The following is a 23,641-nucleotide window of genomic DNA, read 5'->3' as shown; positions in this document are numbered from 1 at the left end:
CGTGGTAGAAACGGCTAGTGGAATTGCCCTTGGGATGACATTTACCCACCTGGGTTCAAGTCTCCCCGTCGATTAGTTAGAAATAACCCTCTAGGTTGACGTTAAGCGGTCTCGTCTCAAGTGGGTGTGTGTGTAAAGAGAATAATTCTCACGACCTTTCTATCACCCAAGCGTCATAGAAATGGCTAGTGGAATTGCCCTTGGGTGTGGGAAGAGATTTACCCACTTGGGTTCAAGTCTCCCCATCGATTGGGTAGAAATAACCCCTCTAAGTCGATGTTAAAAGCGGTCTCGTCTCGTCTCTCTCTCTCTCTCTCTCTCTCTCTTCTTTCTCTCTACTCTGCTCAAATTTGCAGTCTTCTCTATGTCTATCATGCGTGCTTGCACACATTTGAATCTCCTCACACCCACATCTACCTCCCGCTCCCCAACAACCTCTAATCTGTACTATGCAACCTTCTTTCTTTCTCTCTCCCCCCTAAAATATTTCTAACAGAACACACTATGAAGTCTAGTACATCTTTGTCGAGAAGAAGGCCAAGGATTGAGGTTGGGGCTCTGCTCATGCACAATATCAGGGATGAACACAATGCTTGGGTTGAAAAACAATTTCAAAAGGGAGATTGGGAGTATTTGCAACCTAGTGCCACTAGACCACATCAAGTTCAGCGTTGAGATGTGGTTGAGCACCATTGGAAGGGGCGTCTACTAGGATTCAAGGAAACAAGGCATGATGGATTGGTGGCCCTAGTGCAACATGTGTACTCGGCATCAAAATTTTCTTTGAGCCCACATCGTCGTGGTCCTCGTTTCCCTTGCAATTATATGCTTTCACTTTATTATGTTAGTGTACATGGTATTTAAACTGTTCTTTTCAACTTTATTTAACAATTTCCTCATTTTCAGATATTTTCCCTTCCAACATCATTGAGGAGAAGCCCATAAGAAGCCTAACAAGAACATTCTATGCCGTACAGTCCTAGAGTACATCAAACACAACGAAAGGCCCTTCCAAAAGCAGCTCAGAAGATTTGAAGCAATGGCAATGAAATCTGGACACTTCCTAGAGCTTGACAAGAAGCAAGTACGAAATCTCAACACAAGTGCCATTGGCCATCGCTTCTTATCATGGCTAGCCTAATTTGTTTTCTTCCTTTCAGAAGGAGAGAAGGAAGTTGAGGTCGAAATGCCACAAGTGCCCTTGGAGGATTCATCCACAACAAGGAAGAGCCTCAGAGTGCAGCGCACATAGGTGTAAGTGAAAGCCTGACCGTTCACAAAATAATTTCCAGGAGGTGCACTAGGGCTCGCAGAAGAAAATCCACGCCGCTTTGAGGCCAGTGGAAGTGGCACAGCAATTGAAGATGAAAATGACTATGCCCCCCTTCCTGAGATAAAGACTGACTCTCTATGTCCAGTTGTGGTAGGGAGGGAGCTTTTCATTTTTTTGCATGACATTGAAAAGTCATGTGGCCTCCACATGGATGAGTGTTTGAGTGTGCTCAAGGTGAAGGCGGAGTTCCCATTGGATGACTCTAACATAGGTAACATGGAGGAGAACCTCCTCCCACTCACAGACTCGATGGAGGAGACAATGGTCATTGCTCTGGAGGCAATCAAGAATGCAAAGCAGGCAAATGTCATTGAGGAGGAGTTCCAAGCGGCACAACAAAGTGTATCCCACGCAATTGTGCCTTAGACACCAACTCCAACATAAAATATTGACGATTCCAAGTCCAACATTGACTTGGAGTGAAAAGCTGATGCAGATGAAGATGATAAGCAAGAGAGGGTGCTAGAGATGGACAGTTATGCTATGCGGGGTGGGAAAACGTGATCTACTACAGGACCATATCGGGCTTTTGCCCACTACATCATCGGACACCTCCCACCCAATGACTGTGATTATTCACCACAAAGAATTCACACCCAATGCCAGCTTCCCCCTTGTTGCATTTAAGACCTTCTCAAAGCAACTCTATGTGGCCACTATTGGCCGGTCAGTCAATTTTGTAATCCTAGTTAAAAAGTCATTAGTCTCATAACCACTTTTGGGAGCGGCTATAGAGGCAAGGTGCTTGCCCAATTAGGAATTGCCAAGTTGCTTGGCTATGACTCACCTCGAGAAATTTCCACTACTATTCTAACTGGTGAGCTCCCCGTAGCTAGGAAGCAATGAATCTCTCGTGTAAAGAGTATTCCCAAATCCCACATGTAAATTTTTATATCAATACAATGCTGAAGGTTGCTTTTAAGTACATGTGTTTGATTTTTAACGTAAAAATATTTGCCATTTAATTTTAGTTCGTTTTCAAGTGAAATAAACGTATTTTCCCTTCATGACATGGCCGCACAATGTGTGTAGTCTTTGTAAGTGACTCGTTGAGAGAATCATTGTAAGTGACATGTGTTTCACTCATTCTCAAGAGCACATTGCTCACTAGCTTTGCTAGACGATGTAAATTTTCCCAAATCCCACCAGTAAATTTTTATATCAATACAATGCTGAAAGTTACTTTTAAGTACATGTGTTTGATTTGTAATGTAAAAAAGAGAAGGGCCAGAAGGGTGCGAGAAAGGGCTGTCTGGGGGCCCCGCATAGGGCATTGTCGCACCCTTCTTGCCATCATGTAAAATATTTACCATTTAATTTTAGTTGGTTTTCAAGTGAAATAAATGAGTTTTCCCTTGACAACTTGGCTGCAGAATGTGTGTAGTCTTTGTAAGTGACTCGTTGAGAGAATCTTTGTAAGTGACGTGGTTTTCACTCATTCTCAAGAGCACATTGCTCACTTTGCTAGACGATGTAAGTTTTCCCAAATCCCATATGTAATTTTTTATATCAATATAATGCTGAAAGTTGCTTTTAAGCACATCTGTTTGATTTGTAATGTAAAAAAGAGAAGGACTAGAAGGGTACGAGAAAGGGCTCTCCAGGGACCCCGCATAGGGCATTCTCCCACCCTTCTGGCCATCGTGTAAAAATATTTGCCATTTAATTTTAGTTGGTTTTCAAGTGAAATAAACGTGTTTTCCCTTAACGACATGGCCACAGAATGTGTGTAGTCTTTGTAAGTGACTCGTTGAGAGAATCTTTGTAAGTGATGTGTTTTTCACTCATTCTCAAGAGCACATTGCTCACTCCCTTTTCTAGACGATGTAAATTTTCCCAAATCTCACATGTAAATTTATATATCAATACAATGTTGAAAGTGGATAGATTTGTAATCTAGAAAAGAGGAGGGCTAGAAGGGTGTGAATAAGGGCTGTCCGGGGGCCCCGCATAGGACATTTTTGCACCCTTTTGGCCATCATGAAGAAATATGTGCCATTTAATTTTCGTTGGCTTGAGTTATACCACGTCCGATTTTAAGGGATTTGAGGTTTAATTTTTTATAAAAACCTTCAAATTTTAGGAAAAAAACTACAAAAATTTGAGGTTGAAGGTTTTTTGAATTGTTGGAAAAAATGGTCCTATTGCTCGGAAAAGTCCTATGTTTCTCTCTCTCACATCCACCCCCAGCTCCACCTACCACCACAAGACAATCTACCACACAAGAAAGGAGGGCCAGAGGGGTGCAAAAATGGCATGTACGAGGTCCTCATACACAGGATTTTCGTACCCTTCTGGCCATCACGAGTTTCCTACTCTTAACCCCATTTGAGCCACCCCATGCCCTTCATGATGAGATTTTATCCCGAATTGACACATCTTACTAGAAAAACCATGTGGGCCAGAAGGGTGCGAAAATGGCCATTGCATTTTCAGTTTACAATTATGGAGGCACAAGCTCCTTGTGCTTTGGGTGGGGCCTTTTTTGCACCTGTCTGGCCCTTTATTGAAACGTGATGGAAAGCACATACACACCTAAATCAAATAATAGTAAGATAGAGTGCACATTCGATAATTTCAAGATGTACACATCGACAATTGGAAGATATGTTACACATCGAAAATTCATTAATATCAAAAATTGAGATACATCATTGAACACTCCTCATTTTTTGTTCCCCTTTTCTTCGCGAATATGGCAGGCCAATTGCATATCCTTTACATGGATGACACACAAGCTGGTGTCCTATTAATAAGATACGCTTCAGCGGCTTCCTGGAAGGCCTCAAGCACAACCGACTACATCCGACATTCCATCTTGTATTCCCATAAAATTTCTTTGCACGTTCGTGAGAAAGGTTCAAGATCTACGGACTTCTGGTAGTGTCATATCTCTTGTAGAGCCCTGTACCCTGAGCGTCTCCTGCGGTGGCGGGCGGGGCCACGAGGAAGACGATCGGCGGGACGTGGTTGTTAGCGGGCAAGGCTTGTAATAGGTCGACTTTCTTCTGTTTCTTTCTGGGGCCGGTGCTTCTTCCTCTTGCTCCCCTTGCTGCTCTTGCTATTGCGTGGTGATGCGTGGCAAGGCCTTTGCTCCTATGGCTGGGTGGTTGGGAATCTCCATGTGCGCCCATATAGGCTCCCCCCAGTCGTCGCAGTGTCGGTGTCTGTTGCGCTGCTATCTTCTGTGCCGTAATCCATCAACTTTACTTGTTTGCTTGGCTGGGATAAGTTGGCTTGCTCTATCAATTTTTTTCTTGAGACTGCAGTTATAACGCTCCAAATTATTGTTTGCGTTGTTCTTCAATCGGGTATGTCGTTCTTTGGTCATCTTCTTCACTATTTGCTTTGTATGTGCCATGGTGAGGAGAGCTCAGGGTAAGGATGGGAAGGCTCTCACTGGTAAGGAATGGGCAAAAATAGAGGTCAACCTTTATTTATACAAGAAAATGCCATCATTGCCAATAACCCTAAAAAACCCTAATTTTAAGAGGTCACTCACACGTGCAAATTAATCGTACGCATGCTAAATGTATGTCGAGCTACATGGGGCATCATTTGAATAAGCGTTCACTAGAGACTATTGAAAAAATAGAGGAAATTTTTTATAGGTCCAGAAGGGTGCGAAAATAGCCTCTCCGTCTGCACAGTGAATTTTCTCACCCTTCTCGACACTTATCACAAAGCATCAAAACACGCGAATATGTGGAATACAAAGCATGTCATATTTTAAAAATCAACACCTTGAGACTTCTTCAAGTATTACAAAGCATTGTAAATCTTTGGTATACAATTCAAGTCATCAAAAAAAACTATATTTGAAGGTATTACAAAGCGTCCTCTCGCTACCAATCAAACCTATCAATGGAAGTATATCAATCTAATGAAATTGGTAATGACGCATGACTTCACGATCCTTGAAACCAAGGGGGACTCCAAAAGTCGCAACAGAATTTGCACCATAGACTGCCGGTGCTCTACAATGTTCCTAGCAAACCGTAACGCCCTTGTGTGGTCCAATTATGGTATAGAGGGGTCATTACGTGGCCTCCCACTTGTCAGCATGGAAAACTGAGTCTAGCTGATACTACATACAAGAAACATTTGTCGATCTGGGTGGCAAGGTTGTGCAAATTCCTAGCTTCTAGCTCCTGGGCTGAGGGCATCCTCATCAGGTTAAATGGGGACCTCGATATAGAGATTAAGTATCGTGCGAGTTCAGAAGAAATGATTGTGCCCATGAGGAGTTGAGTGCTTGTGTGCTTTCAAAGTGCTTTTACAAAATGGACAAAAAGAGAGAGGGTGCTCATTTATAGTGGCCAACGTAATCATTACACGAAACCCTAGTTTTTAGAGAAATGTCACGCATAAAACAAATGGGTTTTTAAACACAAAAGATAACATGGTCCCATATTAGGCAAAAAATAACCATTTACATTCTCAATTATAACACCTGATTGCATTCAATATATAATATCCCCATAGATCAACTACACATCAACCCTAGGCCTCATTCAAGTCTATAGGGACCCATACTTTACCAACTCTCCTCCGTGTCCATGCCGCATGACATGTAGGTCCTGTAATAACTGCCCTCCACCTTGCTATTTTCTGACCCTTACTTTTCATTTTGGCAATTCAGGCCAATTTGGACATTCGAGCCCTCTCCCTTGAAAGGTTTCTTCCAAAGGTATAACGGAAGAACCAATCAAACATTTATTTGAGATAGTTTGATCGAGTCGGTCCTGCCACCTCCATGTCTTGTGTTCTTGAAATAAACTCCCCTTGCATGGCGGTGATGACTTTTCTCCATTCCTTGGGTGCTCCACATGTCACACAAGCCATAGGCGTTCATGAAATATGCACCATGAGCGTACAAGATGTGCTACAGATACCAAACAAAATCACCATCAGAAAACTCATGGGTCACTCGCAAGTAGACCCCATCGACATCTCTCCAAAGCTTCACCTTCAAACATCTTTAGTTGAGAAGAAATCAATCTAGATCAAGAATCTAATAGAAATGCTTCTTAGAGAACCCAGGGGACTCACCACCTGGCCAATTTTCCAAACTTATGCACTCCCTCTGCTGCTCTAAACCAATCGACTTCACTCACATTACACTGTCGTCTTCTCTGTAATCTTCAAAGATATGTAGGGACTCTAGTTTGTGTCTCCACAAACAAACTGACCTGCACGAGACACTTTCCACTACTGTCTTCACTCACCTCTCTCTGGTGGTCAGTAGCCACACCTCACAAGAATCCCACTATGAACCACCCTACTAAAAATCTGTTTTGCAAAACCTTTAAAAGCATTACATTACCATGTCATGCACAATATTCTATTCACCCCATGTGCGGATCACGGCGTTAATGAAGCTTTGCAACTCTGCGTGAATGCAATTTTTGTCTGTTGTGCTGCTTTGACTCAACTGTATTACATTATTGAAATTTGCCCACACTTGCTCATGTAAAACAACAATGTTTGCATCCAAGCAGTCTGAAGTAGTACAAGTACAAAGGTCTTTCCACAACTCCCATCTCTTTCACAAGAACATTTTCACCTTCCTCGACATGTTGACTGTCTGCATTTCTCTGAACCTTGTCCTGTTTGTTGAAAGGCTTCTGGAGAAACCTTCTCACCTTGCCTCCACTCATTTAAACCTTTTAAGCACCCATATGTGAAACTCCAAAGGTCTTTTGATTAACTCGTATCTCCACGTTGCCCCCATGGCAACCAATGTCATTTAAAATCTTCTCCACTCTAGCAATCGTCTCATGCTGTCGAGTTTTACTAAGCATAGTGAATGCATAGTCTATGCGACACTTTAGGAGGCGGTCAAAGATACGCATGAAAGCATGCAAAGTACACCATCGTCCCACTCTCCCTCACAATTTCTTGTTTCCTTGCATTCCTCTTCACCATTGGCCGTCCCCCTGTGTTTCTTCTTGGTTTTTTGTTTCAATCCATGCATGCACCAAGGGCATGGGTGAGCTGTGCTTGCACCTTGAGTGCAACCCAACATGCACTTTATTGTCTTTAGATCCCCGCCAAGATGCCAATCAATGTCAAAGCTCCCTAAACCATCAATATCCAGCTTCTCACCCCCTATTTGTGACTTTATCACATCACTAACCCAAGGCACCCTCTCAAAGACCCATGTTAGCACCTCGTGTGCAACCCATAAAACAATATCATTACCTTTTGTAGCTTTCGCATTTCAATAAAAATGTTGTTGAACTCATTGAATTCGAATGAAACATTACCATCTGCAGTCTTCTTCTTTCCCCATGCTGCAATGGAAAGTGTATCATTGATGTGGTAGTAGTCCCCAATCCTACATTTTACATCTTCATTGCTCACTTCCTTTGCTAGACGAACCCTCTTTGGTGGCAGGAAAAGGCTGTGTGTGATACCTTTCTTAAGAAGGGTGTCTCCTAGCAATTGATGAAGAGCTTTGTAGCCCTTCGTGCTAATGCCTACCTCATCGCATGCATTAACACTGACATCAACATTGCTGATACTTTGGAAAACCTCTTATATGATTTCATTAGAAACAGCCATACGTATCTTCTTGCAACGAGGATCCCTAATCATTTTAAGCACATGCTTCCTTGTTGTGAAAGAGCGCAAGAGCTCATTACAATCCCCGGTTTGATCGGAACCTATGGCATCTTGAAGGAATACTCTAAAAACCAACAAAATTACATTGACATTACACAAGTGCACACATGATTTACATTGGCATTTTGAATTAGAAGTGCTAGAGAATAAGAAAGAGGAGCCATACCACGTTGCTTGAATTCTCTGCTTACGAGCGCCCCCCGCCCCCTCCCCCCCCAATCGGCAAGTATTTCGATGTGGTTAAGTGGCCTCTTACGCTCCCTAGCTCCAATAGGAGTGCTTTTCATGTGGGAGATCGTCTGCATAAGCTTTTCCACACACACTGCTCTCTCTTGATTTACACCCTCAAGCTCCTTGATTTTTGCTTGAGCCTAAAGTAGGCCTTGGTGTACACTTGCAAGGTTAACTTGGAGCGTATGCAATTGTGATGACAAGTAGAAGCGTCAGTTGTTGCTAATCTCTTGCAGTAGCCGAGCATCCCATTCTTGCCACCATCTCCCACATACTGAATAAATGATGGTAAGTCTTTGAAAGTGGGTGGGTAATGCGCTCTTAGGTCAACTAGGTATAGATGCCCATCAATCCATGGATCCATATTAGTGTGACCCCTTTATCTATGTACATTCCTCTCTTGTTCTGTGAGATGAACCTTGCCCAAAGTTGCATACTCTTCTAACACCCGCACATGCAAATCCACTTTGCATCGATGCAATGGCACATTAGTGTTAGTGATTTCACGCAATGCCATGCTTAGAAGGAGTTGATAGTGGAAAAGAGGAGGAAGGCCCTAAGATCACAATAGAGAGAGAGAGAGAGAGAGAGAGAGAGAGAGAGAGAGAGAGAGAGAGAGAGAGAGAGAGGAGTTGAGATTACAGGGAGTAAGTGCATGCCATGACCTCCAAGGAGTTGAGATTAGAGAGAGAGAGGATGCAGTCATAGGAGAGAGAGAGAGAGAGAGAGAGAGAGAGAGAGAGAGAGAGAGTTTGTAGGCCATTAGCTCACAGTAGAGAGAGAAAGGAAGAGTTGAGAGTGGATGAGAGGATTGTGGAGACAGGGATAGAGTGAGGCTATGCAAGCCAAGCTGACAGTAGAGAGATAAGTAGAGAGAGAGAGAGAGAGAGAGAGAGAGAGAGAGAGAGAGAGAGAGAGAGAGAGAGAGAGAGAGAGAGAGAAAGAGAGTTGGTTCAATTTTGGGGAGAAAGAGATTGAAAATTGATTTTTTGACATATATATGGGTTTGGGATAACTTTTAAAGAAAAAAAGTTCAAAAAAGAGAAAAAAACCACTATTTTGGCCCCCTTAGTTGCGAGATTGATGATGTGAAAAGTGACGAGAGCTCTCTGATTTGGTTGATTTGGTGGGAAAGTGGAGGCATTAAATGAAGAAGAAAGAGGTGGAAGCATTCAATGATGAGATAGAGTGGGTTTTAGAGGAAAATGAAGGTTAAAAATTGAATGTTTTACATATATATGGGTCTGGGGTCAGTTTCAAAGTATAAAACTTGCAAAATGGGAAAAAGAAAATTGTCCATTTTGGGCCTCCCTTAGTTAAGAGCTTGCTAGAAAGAGAAGAGGAGAGATAATGACAACATTAGACCCTATTTTTGTAGGGGAGTTATGGGCTAGAAAGCTCAAATTATAGGCTCCAAGTAGTCCTCTTGATTGACCTTGTTTCCTTAAGAAAGCACAAAATTAGCTTTAATGTCTAAAATTTAAGAATCCTTACAAGGCCCAAAAGATGTCCAAAGGTCTCCTAATGCTTTTGACACATTCCATGCGTATGAATTCTTCCAGTGGCTCCCAATTCGACACGTCAATGTCACCATTGCCAACTCCTATGGTAATTGAAGCCTCCATAAGCTTGTTTTTTCTGGTTGGAGGGAATCTCAGACACTAGCTAACCGATGGATCAAAACGTAGCTTCTTCGTTTCAGAAGAAGATGCATCCAAAAGAGCACTCAAATCATTTCTGTCAATAAGCAGTTAAAACCTCATGCCTTCTCTAACACAAGTGCAGTAATAATATCGGAGAACGCAGAGACAGAGTAGTAGAAAATTGAAAATAACGAAAGATAAATACTAGCCACAAGTCATCCCCGTATTTTGCCACATACGTGGGTTCGGTCCTCAAGGCCTCTGTGGAGAGCTCGATTCAACCTGCTCGTGGCTAGATCAATCGGTTTCGGGTCAAATAGAAACAACGCCGAAGATTCAATAACTTTTCTTAGAGAAGTGCACTCATTGAATGAAATGGGAGACCTTCACATTCATATATCCGAGGGCCGAACACCCATGGATCGGAGAAGAACCCCGTAGTACTTCCACAGACACCACCCTCGGGGCCACCCCCACTGGCACCCGACCCCGGCCCTTGGTATCATGACCGGTGGGTTCTGGGGGGTCTCTTGCTGGCTGGAATCGCCTTGATGGCCGCTTTACATGAAAGGAAGCACTGCCATTCCTTCGGCTGGCTTTCCTAGTAGCCACTGTGTTGTTCGTTGGTATCTCTTCCCTAAAGGTTGGTCATCTTAGCCTCACTTTCGAGAATCGTTACTAATACGCTTTCTTTATTGTAAACTACTCTTATTGGTATGTCCCGGGCTTAGTAAATAACCTATTGATTCTAGCAAATTGCCACGTTATTTCACAAAGCGAATAGAGGTCGATTACTTGTTCGCTTTATATGAGCCCAAGTTGCTTTGTTTACAAGCATAACAATAGAACGTAAATTGGATAGAATAACAAAATATCACCTTGAGATCTGGCAGCTCTTTTGATTGCTGCTACAAGATTATAGACTGGTCCCGCAGGGGGAGTGAGTATCCTTGTCGTAGCAGAGTCGCCAAATGGTTTTCTAGGTACTGTGCTTGCAATGGCTTCTGCGTCGTCATGACAAAGAAGAGCAGCAGAACCACCCACAAGAGTAGAATTCGTAATAGCACAAAGAGGAATTCTTCTACGGGGCATCGTGAAATGCACATGCAAAAGGAGCAACAAGTCATATTTATAAACTCCCCTAGAGTTTCGAGAAGTTGAGCATGACACAGCTAAGCACAAAGGCCACATAAGGAAAGTGTCCAAAGAGGAATATCCATGACATTAAACACTATCGTTAATACAACTTTAAACACTAAAGAGGAATATCCATGACATTAAACACTATCGTTAATACAACTTTTCAACTACAACCTACTAGGTAATTGTTATAGCCTTTCTTTCAACGTCAAGAAGCTTACTTGGAATTTCTATATTGGCATGGAAAGAAAACTTTATAAATTTCTTAAGGAGGGCTTTTTTTTGGGACAACCCCTAATGACTTCCCCATGTGCAACTTTTTGTAGCAACAAGGAATAAACTTGTGTGTGAAAAACTTGCGATTTAACATGGGACGATTTCCTTAGCCCCAATTTACTCAAGCAAGACCTAATATAGACAACTATATATCTTACTAAGTGGATAAATTGAGAATTGCCTTCTAAATGTTGCACCTTGTCCCACCCATCCGCATCCTAGTGCTTTTAAGAGCTCTCTAGTCATCCTTCATGTATATAGAGATCTTGAGGGATATTTATATACATATATATATATATTTAGATTTAGATTTAGATTTATATTTATATTTATATTAAGAAATTTCACTAGAGTACGAGCATCATGTCTACGTTCCTTAAAAGGTCCTCTTTAATATGACACTCGGGTTATTGAAGACTTATGAATTCATGATTGCTAGCTTAGCACAACGCAATGATGTATACGGGTTGTGAGTATTGATACAAGAGTTTTGTGCTACTTCAAGTACAAAAGCCTAAGTAATGGTGAATCCATGAAGTTGAAGAATTTTTGCAGTGCGTAATAATGCCTTTCTACTACTTCAATTGCAACCATGTCGCCATTTCATGCTTCATGTCTTCCCTATGCTATGCATTATTTGGTCTATCTTGTGAAAGGGTTTGTTGTTTCATTGGTAAAGAAACATGAAAAGGTATGAGAACCCCTATGCTATGCATTATTGGGTCTATCTTGTGAAAGGGTTTGTTGTTTCACTGGTAAAGAAACATCAGAAGGTATGAGTATACATCAAGTTTCTAGACCATCAAAGAACTATATCCAGTGAAATGCACATGGCATCTCCCACGTGTTGTTTCATGCATGAAGTTTCTGAAAGACTCGATAAGTCATGCTAATTGCTAAAGACTAGAGTGGGATACTCCAAATGACCTGCACCGGCCACCACCTACAACACTAGATAGGTATGCGAGAAGCCATTCGGCGGGGCCGATAAGTATACAGCCATACCGATAAGTATGCAATCGGGACCAATTAGTAGTCCCAAACCCCACCCCGATAAGCAGTTGGTTACGATCTTGTTCCGTCATCAAAAAAGGATTTTCTCACCTATTGTTCCCCAGACTCATGCATGTAGTTTCCACCGGGCTGTCTTGTTAGGATAGAGTCCTTCACAACAAGATACAAATGGATGGTAAATGACATAGCATTCTACCTTTGAGCTGAAGTTCATGTCCTAATTGACCCCCTACCCACTCCTACACCCAAATCATCAAATGTTGAGAATCACCACAATGAGACACAAGCACTTTGATCGAAGATCTTTTTGCATAACTGATATGATTGCATGCAACACCACAATCAGCATGTAAAAACTTTGTCAGACACAGGAGTGCGAATTTTTTTGAAGTCACTTATGGCATGCTCCTCCTGGTAGGGATGGCCATGCCATGATCATGGGGAACAAGAGCTGATGGAATTACAAAATAACTTGAAAACCTACATAGACATCACATCCTTCTAGGACAACTTGATTCCTAGAGTGAAGTGCATAAAATAGTACCATGAAATACACTGGGTATGGTTCAAACGGTGATGCTATCTTACAATAAGCAAGCAATAACTTTAAAAAAAAGAAATCGTTTGTCATATTGCACAATTTGTACACGTTAGAATTTCTGGCAACACAAACACATAAAAATACAAATTTCGAGCCCATCTTTGGCCTTGGCAAAAAGCTCTTCTTTCTTGTTCCCCACCAAGAAATACGAGGCCCTCAAGCCATACATTGCCTTAGCGGTTACAATTGCAAAATCACAAGTGTATGTACATCTATTTTGTTAGGGACAGCTTAGAAAGGACAGTTGCTGCTTGATCGCCACCTAGCAAGAAATAAGGGTGCCGCAAAGCGGCTCCTGCTGATAGGCGGCCACGACGAAGGAAGCCCCTTTCACAGATTAGCTTTGTAGCTAGATCCCATCCTTTTCCTCCATCATAATCAAGAACATCTAGATTTGGCCTCAGTCTGGTGTTTTGTCTCCATTTCTTCAAGTCATAGCCAACTTCTTCGAGCTCGGTCTTGAATGACTGCAGGCCCGTTGGCGTCCGCAAGTTGGCAGATGCCATCTGCATGAGGATGACTCCTACTGAATACATATCAAAGAGATCCGGACAGTTGAACTGCAAGATGAAGTTTATGTAGTAAATAATTTGACTAACTCATTGAAAAGATGACGTCTATGAGGTTAAGGCAAGACAAGGGTTTCATAAAAAACAACTTGACATAAAAATCCCTGTCAGCCACGGACTCAGCCCACGTATAAAACCCTGCAATGAGTATTACCAAGAAAACCTCCTTGAAACCCCTATTTTACATCTGAAGCCTTTAATCACACCAAGACCCCTTGGACCAAACCCACTTACCCCCAACAAGTTCCCATACCGCCGTGCTGCTTCAGACCCTCCTTTAACTGGGACCCTCCTTAAACCCCACGTTCATTCCAGTTCTTTTGACAACCCTCTCGACCATACTCCAGATCAGCTACCCTCCCAGCCTGGTCCTAAGCTACTCCGTACCCTGCCCCTGTACTCCAGCAGGCCTCCGGTCGAGGCCTCCAGTTGATCTCAGCCTTCCAGTTCCAGCTCCTGCCCTTTAAAATCCAGTCAAGCTGGCGTCTTTGTTCACTCAGCACTTTTTTCCACCTGGAGCTCGACCCCTCCTCACCCTGTTGGTCTTTTTACTGCAGCTTCCTTCAGTGTATCACTTGTGTCTTACCCATTGTGTCTGCTTCTCCATGTTGTCTTTTTTCAATAACTCTTTTTGGCAAATGTTCTCCATCCTGCCACCTTCCAGAAGCCTAGACATTTCCGTGAAAAGGGGTCTAGCGGATCCCGGGGCGCCCAATTATGCATTAATGTACAAGCTTTGGGAATGGGGGATTACCTAGTACAAAAGATCAAGAGCCCAAAGCTTGGTCTAGGCGCTAGATGAGTTCTTGGACACAAATGGGGCATTGGAGGTCAACTGTCAAGTGGAAAGCATGTATGGCGAGCTCCGGAGGATTTGGGAGAGATCTAGCATTGAAACATGTTTCGGCTTTCTACATGGTGCTCACATACATTTCTAATAAGGTGGAATACAAAGGAACAGACTCCTAAGATCTCTCCCAAATCCTCCGGAGCATGTATGCCGAGCTCCGGAGGATTTGGGAGAGATCTAGCATTGAAACATGTTTCAACTTTCTACATGGCGCTCACATACATTTCTAATAAGGTGGAATACAAAGGAACAGACTCCTAAGATCTGGGAGGGTTTTTGGACAGCCCGATGGAAATTCCGATCGTATCATTACATCTGTAAGCTAAGCAAATGACAAGACTTACCAAAGCACCTTTGAAAGAAGGTCTACGAATTGAGATTTTCTAGAGATAAAGTTTAGGGGAGGAGGAGGGGGGGGGGGGGGGGTGGAACCATCTCTTAAATTGGGACATGTGGTAAGATAGTGAAAAAAGTGGCCTCACACTTGTCACCACAACTCTCAACTTGCCATTATAGCTTTTTCTTGTCAATCTAGCTCATGAGAACCCCAAATCTATAAATCCGAGCCCTCTCTCTTCATTTGAGCAGGCTTTCTTTGTTGGATATTTCAGAGTCTCGTGTACGTGTGCATGTACCCTTGTTTATGTACCTGTATGTGTGTGTATCAGGAAACGCAAAATGGGTACAGGAAATGGGCATTGAATTGATTTCAAAAATTTCAAAAATTTCAGAAATTTCAGAAATGGGCATTCAATTCGATGCCCAAATTTGGGAAATTGTAATTTTTGCAAGAACCCCCAAATTTGGGCATCGAATTGAATGCCCAAATTTCTGAAATTTCTGAAATGGGCATTCAATTCAATGCCCAAATCTAGGGGTTTTGTCCAATTTGGGACAAAACCCTCTAATTGGTTGCCCAATTTGAGCAATCTCAATTTGGACCCCCAAATTGATGCCTAAATTTTAGGCAAAATCCTGAAACTTCAGATATGGGCCCAAATTGGAAAAGGCCCAAATCAGATTTTGATTGATTGATTACTTAACTGTTGGTGTGTATACTTTCAGCTCTTTTGGCACCATGGTTCGGAGTGGAGCAGCCTTGGTCTCAGTGAGAGGGAGATCTTCAGCTGCAAGGGACCCATGGCTCGATACGGTTGTCATCAACAAATACAACCGTTCGGAAGAGGTCACGTGCAAGATCACATCCCAACACATTGCATGATAGTTGGGCTCCAAGTCTGAAAAAGCAGGCTGAGATTGCTGAGGAGCGTCTGTTCTATCAATGCGACTTGGAATTCAACATTGCTCGTACAGGAGCATACAACCGCTTTGTGAATGCCATGTCCACCGCAGCAGCTGCAGGAGCGCCCATTACTCCAGCAGGTTCAAAGGCACTTCGTACCACAAGGCTGACTAGACAGATTGATATGGTGCATGATCAGTTAGAGGGACTTAGGTCTTCCTGGGCCCTGTATGAATGTACCATAATTTCTGATGGCTGGAAAGATGTCAATAAGCGGCATTTGTTGAACATCTTGGTCTCTTGTTGCACTAGCACGACCTTCTTTAGGTCGATTGATGTCTCTGGCCGTGGAGTTCGGATCACAGGTACGTTGTAAGTTGTAACTTGTAAGTACTAGCAACAAGTAACAAGTTGCTTCTTTTATGAAAGTCACAACAATCACTTTCAACTCTCGAGACTCAAGATTCATGTAACTAGGATAATACTAATAAGTTTTTTTTCAACTATAGGAGAAACAATATGGAGACACATACACGAGGCCATCAAGGAGGTTGGGCCACAGAATATCCTGCAAGTGGTCACAGATAATGCAAGCAATTACAAGTCTATGGATGTCATATTAGAGTCCACATATCCACCTTTGTTTGGACACCATGTGCTGCACACTCCTAGGATTTGATGAGGGAGGACATCGGCCGCATCCGTTGGGTTGCCTACTTGGTAGACAAAGCCAAGGAGGTAATAAGCTTTGTGACTCGGAAGTCGTTTGCGCTTGGCTTATTCCGATCCCACTGCCAATGGGAGTTGGTAAAGCCAGCGAAAACCAGATTTTGCTACATCTTCCTTGTCTTGTGCCGGTAAGTCTATTTGGATATCAATTCCTTGGTTTTCTTAGGACTTAGAGTTAAGTATGATCTTAATCAAGTCTTTTACATACCGCAAAGTGCAGGCTAGTGAAATGCAAGGATGCACTGCGGCGTATGGTTGTTGACCAAGAGTGGATCGAGTGGCCCGAGTCTACCACGCCTACTGCCATAAGCATCCAAAACACTATCTTCGACAATGAGTTCTGGACAGAGGCTGATGGATTACAGTATGCATTATTGCCTGTGGTGTCTATGCTACGACTCTCTAATGGTGAGGGAGCCACCATGGGACTCTTTTACGAGTTCATGGAGAGGCTTCGACGAGCTATCATAGGGTCCACGACTATTAGCCCTGATAGGTATTACTTAAATATATTTGGACGATTCAAGAATCAATATTCATAATTTAATCATGTTTCATAAATAAATCATAATGATTAAAATTTGAAATGCTTGTTTATGACATGACTGTCGACATGTCACATGTGTAGGATTCCTCTCATGCTAAGGATCTTTGAGAGGAGATGGTCTTGGTTCCATCAGCCTATCCATTGTGTTGCACACATCCTCCATCCTGCATGGAGAAGCGATAGCCAGAGGTCTAATCGTGTTCTTTTGATTGCATGGAATGAGTATATTGAGAAGGTTTATCATGATGGGGCCATGCAAAATCAGCTTGAGGAAGACCTCTTAGAGTACAAAGGCACGTGATCCGGAGAATCAGGCATTGCCTGTCTCTTGGTGGGCAAAGTTTGGTGGATTGAACCCCACATTGCAGACATTAGCCTTGCGAGTTCTTTCGCAAGAGGTGAGCTCATTAGGCGCTGAGAGACTGTGGAGCATTATGAGTGATATCCACACAAAGAACCGAAACAGGCATAGTTTATTTGTAATTTCCAATATGCAAATTATATAAATTTATAATATAGACAACATTATGTCTATGTTGAATGTTCTAACTCCTAACGTGTTTTAAACATAATTTCAGATTGAACACAAGTCAACTTGATAAGTTGGCTTATGTCAATACAAACCTCAGAGTGTTGGAGAGAGCAGGAGGTTTGGACACTCTGGGAGCAGTGAGCTCGACAGTAAAGCAAGTGGATTATAGAAAGATTGATGTGAGACTTGTTGACATGTCACAACTACAGCCCAGGATAGCCGAGGATGATGTCTACGACTTCATCCGCGAGAGGACATGATGAGATTTACACATGAGACACGCTCTTTGTAACGGGGAGGCGGACGCGTGTATTGGAATCGTATAAATGTGAACAAGATTCTGAGCACTTAACACTTGAGCATTACAACCACAAAGCTGAAAATGACAGTACACCACATAAAGGGGCCGATGATAGGCTGACCCCCCCCTTTAGGTTCTATTACCAAAAGAGTCTGCAAAGTACAAGATTACGGGTGCCTGGGGATTCACCACCAGCCTGCACCTGATTCTTCCAAATACATCATGAATGAATACATTTCAAACAAGAGAATCTGTAGGTACATCCGCCCTACACACAGGTACATCCGCCCTGCATAAGCCTCTTCACAGGTACATCCGCCCTGCACAAGAGTATCACAATCCTCACAGGTACTCCGCCCTGCACAGGATGTAAATGGATCTTTAGGCCATGTTTCCACGCGAGAAACTGATCCAGAAACCTGTGTTCTCCGCGAGCAAGTGTCCCCAATGCTTGCCCTAAGCACCTGTTACACCAGGAGTCCTTGAGACACATCCATGCTCACATATTCCATTGCTGTCCGGCCTGTTTTATGCAATAACCAGTCCAAAACAGCAACTTTCCATCGCGAGAATTCCACCTGTAAAGGGTCCTACAGCCCTGTGGAGGTCCCTAGAGCTGTCCTGTACTGTCCAAGTTGGCTTTGGACACCTGTAACCAGCCCAAAACTCGCAATAACCAGAAATTACAGGTCTGAAATTTACCAACCAGCCCTTTAGAAGAGTGTGGGGATCGATATCCAAGCTTGTGTGAGTCCGGGAAGCAAGCAACCAACCCTGTAGCAACTCCCAAAGCTCCAACCAGCTCTCCAATGTGTTAAGTAATGAATAAAACAGCCCAAAAGGCCTCTTGAAGGAGGCGCCTTTCTCCAGTGCCACCTATGGGGGCTTGGTGGGTTCACATACAGGCTGACAAGTGTCCCCATAAGGTGTCCAGGTAGGTGTCCAGCCCATAGTGCTCCATTTGTCCTGTTTGTATAAGTTTAGGTCCAACCAAATGGGAAATGGCCATAAGCTGTCCGGACTTCATTAATTTTGGTCCAACCAAATGCGAACACATTATAAGTTGTCCGGCCACTTATTAATGAGTGTGGACCTGCAAACCAATAAACTTTAGTAGTAAATGAAATAAGCTGTAAATTGAGTGTGGACGCACTTACCACCTGCAAAACCCATAAGCCCACAGTTTTAGGCCCAAGCAGGAGTGCACACACGTGTCCACAAGGTGCCCAGGCGTCCCCGGTCCCTCGGACTTCACAAGCCAAAATAACAAGCATTGTCCAGGCAGCAAGACAATGTCACGCAAAGTAAAATAAAGTTATGGCATGCATCATTTATGCATTGTGCACATGTAAACTTGGAGAACCACCTATCATCATTCTTGTACTTGAAAATATTCCGCCTGCCATCATAATACACCATGTGTGCATGGCCGGAATCCCCACGGGCACCGCCCGAAAGTCCACAAATGTCCTGCCATGTCCTTGGACTCATATGCATCCACTCATATGATCCATACACATGCCCAGGTATAATACATACATGCATCCGCATGTTTCTAGGCCTGACACGCATCCGCATGTCCCTAGAATATAGGGATTTGTGACATCCCCCCGGCTTCTAATCAGTTGACCGCAACTGAAAAGCCTCCAGATAGGCCTTCAAAAGATCTGGGTAATCCTCGAAGTAGGCCTCATCCATCCATTTCGCATCCAAAGCTGAATAATTCTTGAACTTCACAAGGTACCTACGAACAAGTTTGCCTCCCGCAAGCTTTCGTTCCCTTGTGAAAAACAATCTGTTCAGGTTGAAGAATCTCTTCCAGCTCATCCACCTCGGGTGGGTCTTCCAAAACCGGCTCAAACGGTGTCGGTCCCACATAAGGCCTCAATAGGCTCACATGAAAAGCATTATGCAAGTTTAGGGTACTTTCCCTCTTTTCCTGGCCTCTTGCGAAGGCGTGCCTTTTCAAATTTCAGCAAGACCCAATCACCTTGTTTGAATTGTACATCCCTTCTATGCTTATCAGCTGCCTTTTTATTCTTGGTTTGAGACCTCTGTATGGCTGTCCGTACCTGTGCAAATGCAGTATCTAAGTCTCTGACATACTCATCTGCTGCAAAAATCTCCTCCTTTGTACGAAGAATGGGTGGTAGTACCACCTTGCCATAGATAATCTCAAAGGGCGCCTTGCCCGTAGAAGTATGTACCGTGTTGTTGTAGGCAAATTCCACAAGTGGTAAATACTTCTCCCAATCCGATTTGCGGTCGGATACATAAGATTTCAGCAAGTCGAGGACGGCTGAATTTGCTATTTCACTTTGCCCATCTGTCTGTGGATGGTAAGCTGATGAGAAGTTCAGTTTTGTACCCATATTGTCAAACAATGCGCGCCAAAATAAGCTTGTGGTTCTAGGATCTCTATCCCCCACAATAGATTTAGGCATGCCATGGTGTTTGAATATCTGTGCCAAAAACATCCTAGCCATATGATCTGGCTTTATTGTCTTGCGCACGGGAATGAAATGTGCCTGCTTGCTAAACCTGTCAATAATGGTCCAAATAGCATCATTTCCCTGTGGCGTCCTTGGCAAATCCATAATGAAATCCATAGCAATGCTTTCCCATGGTTCATTTGGTATAGGCAAAGGCTGAAGCAATCCAGGTGCTTTATGTCTGTCAAACTTGACCTTTTGACATACCATACATTCACGTACATATGCTTCAATATCCTTGCGAATATGTGGCCAAAAGAAATACCTCTCCAAAGCTTGTGCTGTGGCCAAAATGCCTCTATGACCTGCATATGGAGGAGCATGGCACTCATCCATAACCTTATGGCGAAGGTTCTTTACCACACACATACGATTTTGCATCATGAGATATCCATCTCTTATGACATAAGATGGGACAGCAATACCCTCTTGCAAATCAGCCCATACATGTGCAAAATCCTCATCCAAATGATAAGTATTACGCATATCCGATAAGTCCTCATGGTATGCTACTGTAATAGCATGAACCTGTGGTCGTCTAGATAAGGCATCTGCCACCACATTCTTTTTCCCTGGAGTGTGTAAAATCTGAAAATGAAACATTGAGAGGAAATTTGCCCATCTCATATGCTTCTCTGAGAGCTTACTTTGAGTCAAAAAGTATCTCGAACTTTGATGATCAGTTTTGACCATAAAATCAGCCCCTAAAAGATAGTGTTTCCAAATAGTAAGGGCATGAATTACAGCCAACAACTCCTTCTCATAAACCTGTAAGTGAAGCTCTGCATGTTGCAAGCGTCTGCTCTCATAGGCAATGGCATGTCCTTCTTGGTTCAAAACAGCCCCTATGCAGTCCCCACTTGCATCACATTCCACAACAAAAGGTTTGTGCAAATCCGGAATAATGAGTACCGGTCCCGAGATGATTGCACTCTTCAACTTTTGAAAGGCATCTCTCTCTTCTTGTGTCCATTTAAAGATTGCTTTCTTCTTCGTTAAGTCATGTAACGGAGCGGCAATGAAAGCAAAATGCTTGACGAACCTCCTGTAGTAAGCACATAAACCAAGGAAGCTCCTCACTTCATGGACTGATTTCAGCTCTGGCCATTCTTGCATGGCTTGTATCTTTGCGGGATCCATGCGCACACCATCCTTTGATACAATGTGACCAAGATAGTGAATCTCTGGGAGGAAGAATTCACTCTTTTTTGCATTTATGTAGAGCTGATTTTCCTTAAGCTCTTTAAACACAATAGCCAGGTGCTCACGATGTTGGGCTTCATTCTTTGAGAATACAATAATGTCATCAAAGAATATACCTGTGAACTTTCTATGCTTTCTGAACACCTTGTCCATCATCCTGTTGAAGGTAGCGGGTGCATTTGTAAGACCAAAAGGCACCACCAAAAACTCATAAAGACCAAAGGCTGTCCTGAATGCAGTCTTGTGTACATCTTGAGGTGCCACTCTCACTTGATGATACCCACTCTTGAGGTCTATTCGGCTGAAACATGCCGAACCTTCAAGCTTGTCCAAGATGTCATCAATACGCGGAATCGGAAACCAATTCTTGATGGTTATCTTATTGAGGGCACGGTAATCAACACACATCCTGTAAGTACCATCCTTCTTTTGAACAAGAAGTACCGGCGAGAAATATGGCGAGGAACTAGGCCGAATCAAACCCTTTTCCAAAAGTTCATTCACCTGTGCCATAATCTCTTCTTGTTGACTAGCACTCACCCTGTATGGTGGCCTATTAGGTGGAGAGCTACCGGGAATTAGATCTATGCAATGATCTTCCGGCCTCTCTGGTGGCAACCTTGCTGGCAAAGCATTTGCAAAACAATCTTTGAACTCATTCAAAAAGTTAAGCTTGTCTTGATCTAATGTACTAACATCAACACTAGAATGTTCAATGGTATCACGTACAAAAACCAAGTAAGAACAAGCTGATTTCTTTATTGCCTTATTAATTTGTACATGGCTTACAAGAGGTATGGTACTTCCAGTAGTACCAGCATCTATAGAGTGCTCACGACCTCTATGTACAAAGCTGATTTTCTTCTCTTTGTAAGCCTTAACAGGCTCTAAACGGTGATGCCAGGGCATCCCCAACAAAACATCACAACCTGTAAGAGGAGCCACTAAAAAGCTTTCATGGTCGAGGTAGTCCTGTATATGTACACGGAGCTTACCAATGACCGGAGTTACATCAACCTGTTTGCCCTCAAAGGCGGCATCTGCATTCATTTGCATTCCCATGTCTTCCACATTGAGACCTATGGCGGCAGCCATCTGTACGGATATAAAGTTATCTGTGGAAGCATCATCAAAAAGAAACAAAGCGGGCTGATCCTTCAATTTGCCCCAAGCCTTGCATATGACTCTACTCTTGGGCTCATGCCCTGTATTACCCTGCACATCGGGTACAACATTCACAAGAGGCTTTTGCACATTAGGCTCAGCATTCTTAGGATTCTGTGGGCATTTAGGATATATATGATCTTTACTGCCACACTTAAAGCATTTTCCAGCCTTCCTGTACTCTTCCAATTGCTGTTTTGAGAGCCCAAAATTGTGGCGTTTACCCCCCGGCTTCTTTTCGGAGTCATCCTTTGCATCTCGGCCATCTTTGGGAGCATTCTTAGGTGGCTGTCCACCCTTTTTCTGGTCATAACCAGCCCTGAATTTGCTCTTGTTTTGACCTGCAAATGGCTTATTTGTGGGTGCTTTTATGTGCAAGTTCTCCGCAATCATGGCTGAGTGTATAAGCTCTTGTATGGTCTTATTTGGGTACACTCCCAAGCTTTGTTGGATGATGTGATGGAGCCCCGATTCAAACTTTCTCTTCTTCTCGTCCTCTCCAATCTTCATGAAGGGAGTAACCTTGAGAAGGACTTTCCAAAACTTTGCTATGTATGAAGCAACGGACTCTCCCTCATCTTGGGACAGCCAATCCCACTCCTTGCGTACATCTTTTGCAAAGTTTGGTGGTAAGAATTGATCATAAAACTGAATTTTGAAAGAAGACCAAGTTGGGGCAGCACTTCCATCAAGTATTTTTGCAAGCCACCAATCACTTGCCGTATCCTTGAGATGCATTCCCACATGCCTGAGCATAGACTTTTCCGAAAAGTCTTCATTGCAAAAAGCTATCTCAAACTGTCTAATGAAAGCAAGTGCTTTGGTAGAGTCCATTGAAGGGGAGAAGGAACCTGAATTAGGGTTTAGAGTTCATTCATGGGAGATATACACAGAGAAGCAAGGGAGAGAGAGAGAGAGTTGTGGGGATAAGTCAACTCATGAAAAGCATGAGTGTGTGACTCCCCTATCACACATGTATATTGCACTAGTACACATAGTGCACTTAGTACATTAAAAGTACTAAGTGTACTATGTACTATAACTTATGGGCTTGTACACACTATAAGGGTGGGCATAACGCCTTTACCCCAACAACCTCCCACTTAAAGGCAAAATGCCCTTAAGTAAAGGAAAAAAAAAAATCAG

General features: G+C 43.0%; 1 protein-coding gene across 2 annotated transcripts in view; it reads right to left on the bottom strand.

Moving 5' to 3' along the window:
- Nucleotides 1–12,869: 12,869 nt before the first annotated feature.
- Nucleotides 12,870–23,641, bottom strand: part of LOC147619024 (serine/threonine-protein kinase STN8, chloroplastic-like) — a 73,704-nt gene continuing 62,932 nt past the window's right edge. Inside the window, exon 4 of one of the 2 annotated variants that reach the window (XM_086774237.1) lies at nt 12,870–13,425. In XM_086774237.1, coding sequence (XP_086630363.1) covers nt 13,078–13,425 — 348 coding nt within the window. In that variant the 3' untranslated portion in view covers nt 12,870–13,077. The remainder of the gene's footprint in view (nt 13,426–23,641) is intronic. The other variant, XM_086774238.1, reaches the window with a different exon arrangement.

The sequence above is a fragment of the Cibotium barometz genome, chromosome 34, assembly GCF_041138505.1.
Source record: "Cibotium barometz isolate CiBa-2024 chromosome 34, ASM4113850v1, whole genome shotgun sequence".
NCBI lineage: Eukaryota > Viridiplantae > Streptophyta > Polypodiopsida > Cyatheales > Cibotiaceae > Cibotium > Cibotium barometz.
Note: the sequence above shows the minus strand (reverse complement) of the source record. Positions and strands in the feature narration are given on the sequence as shown.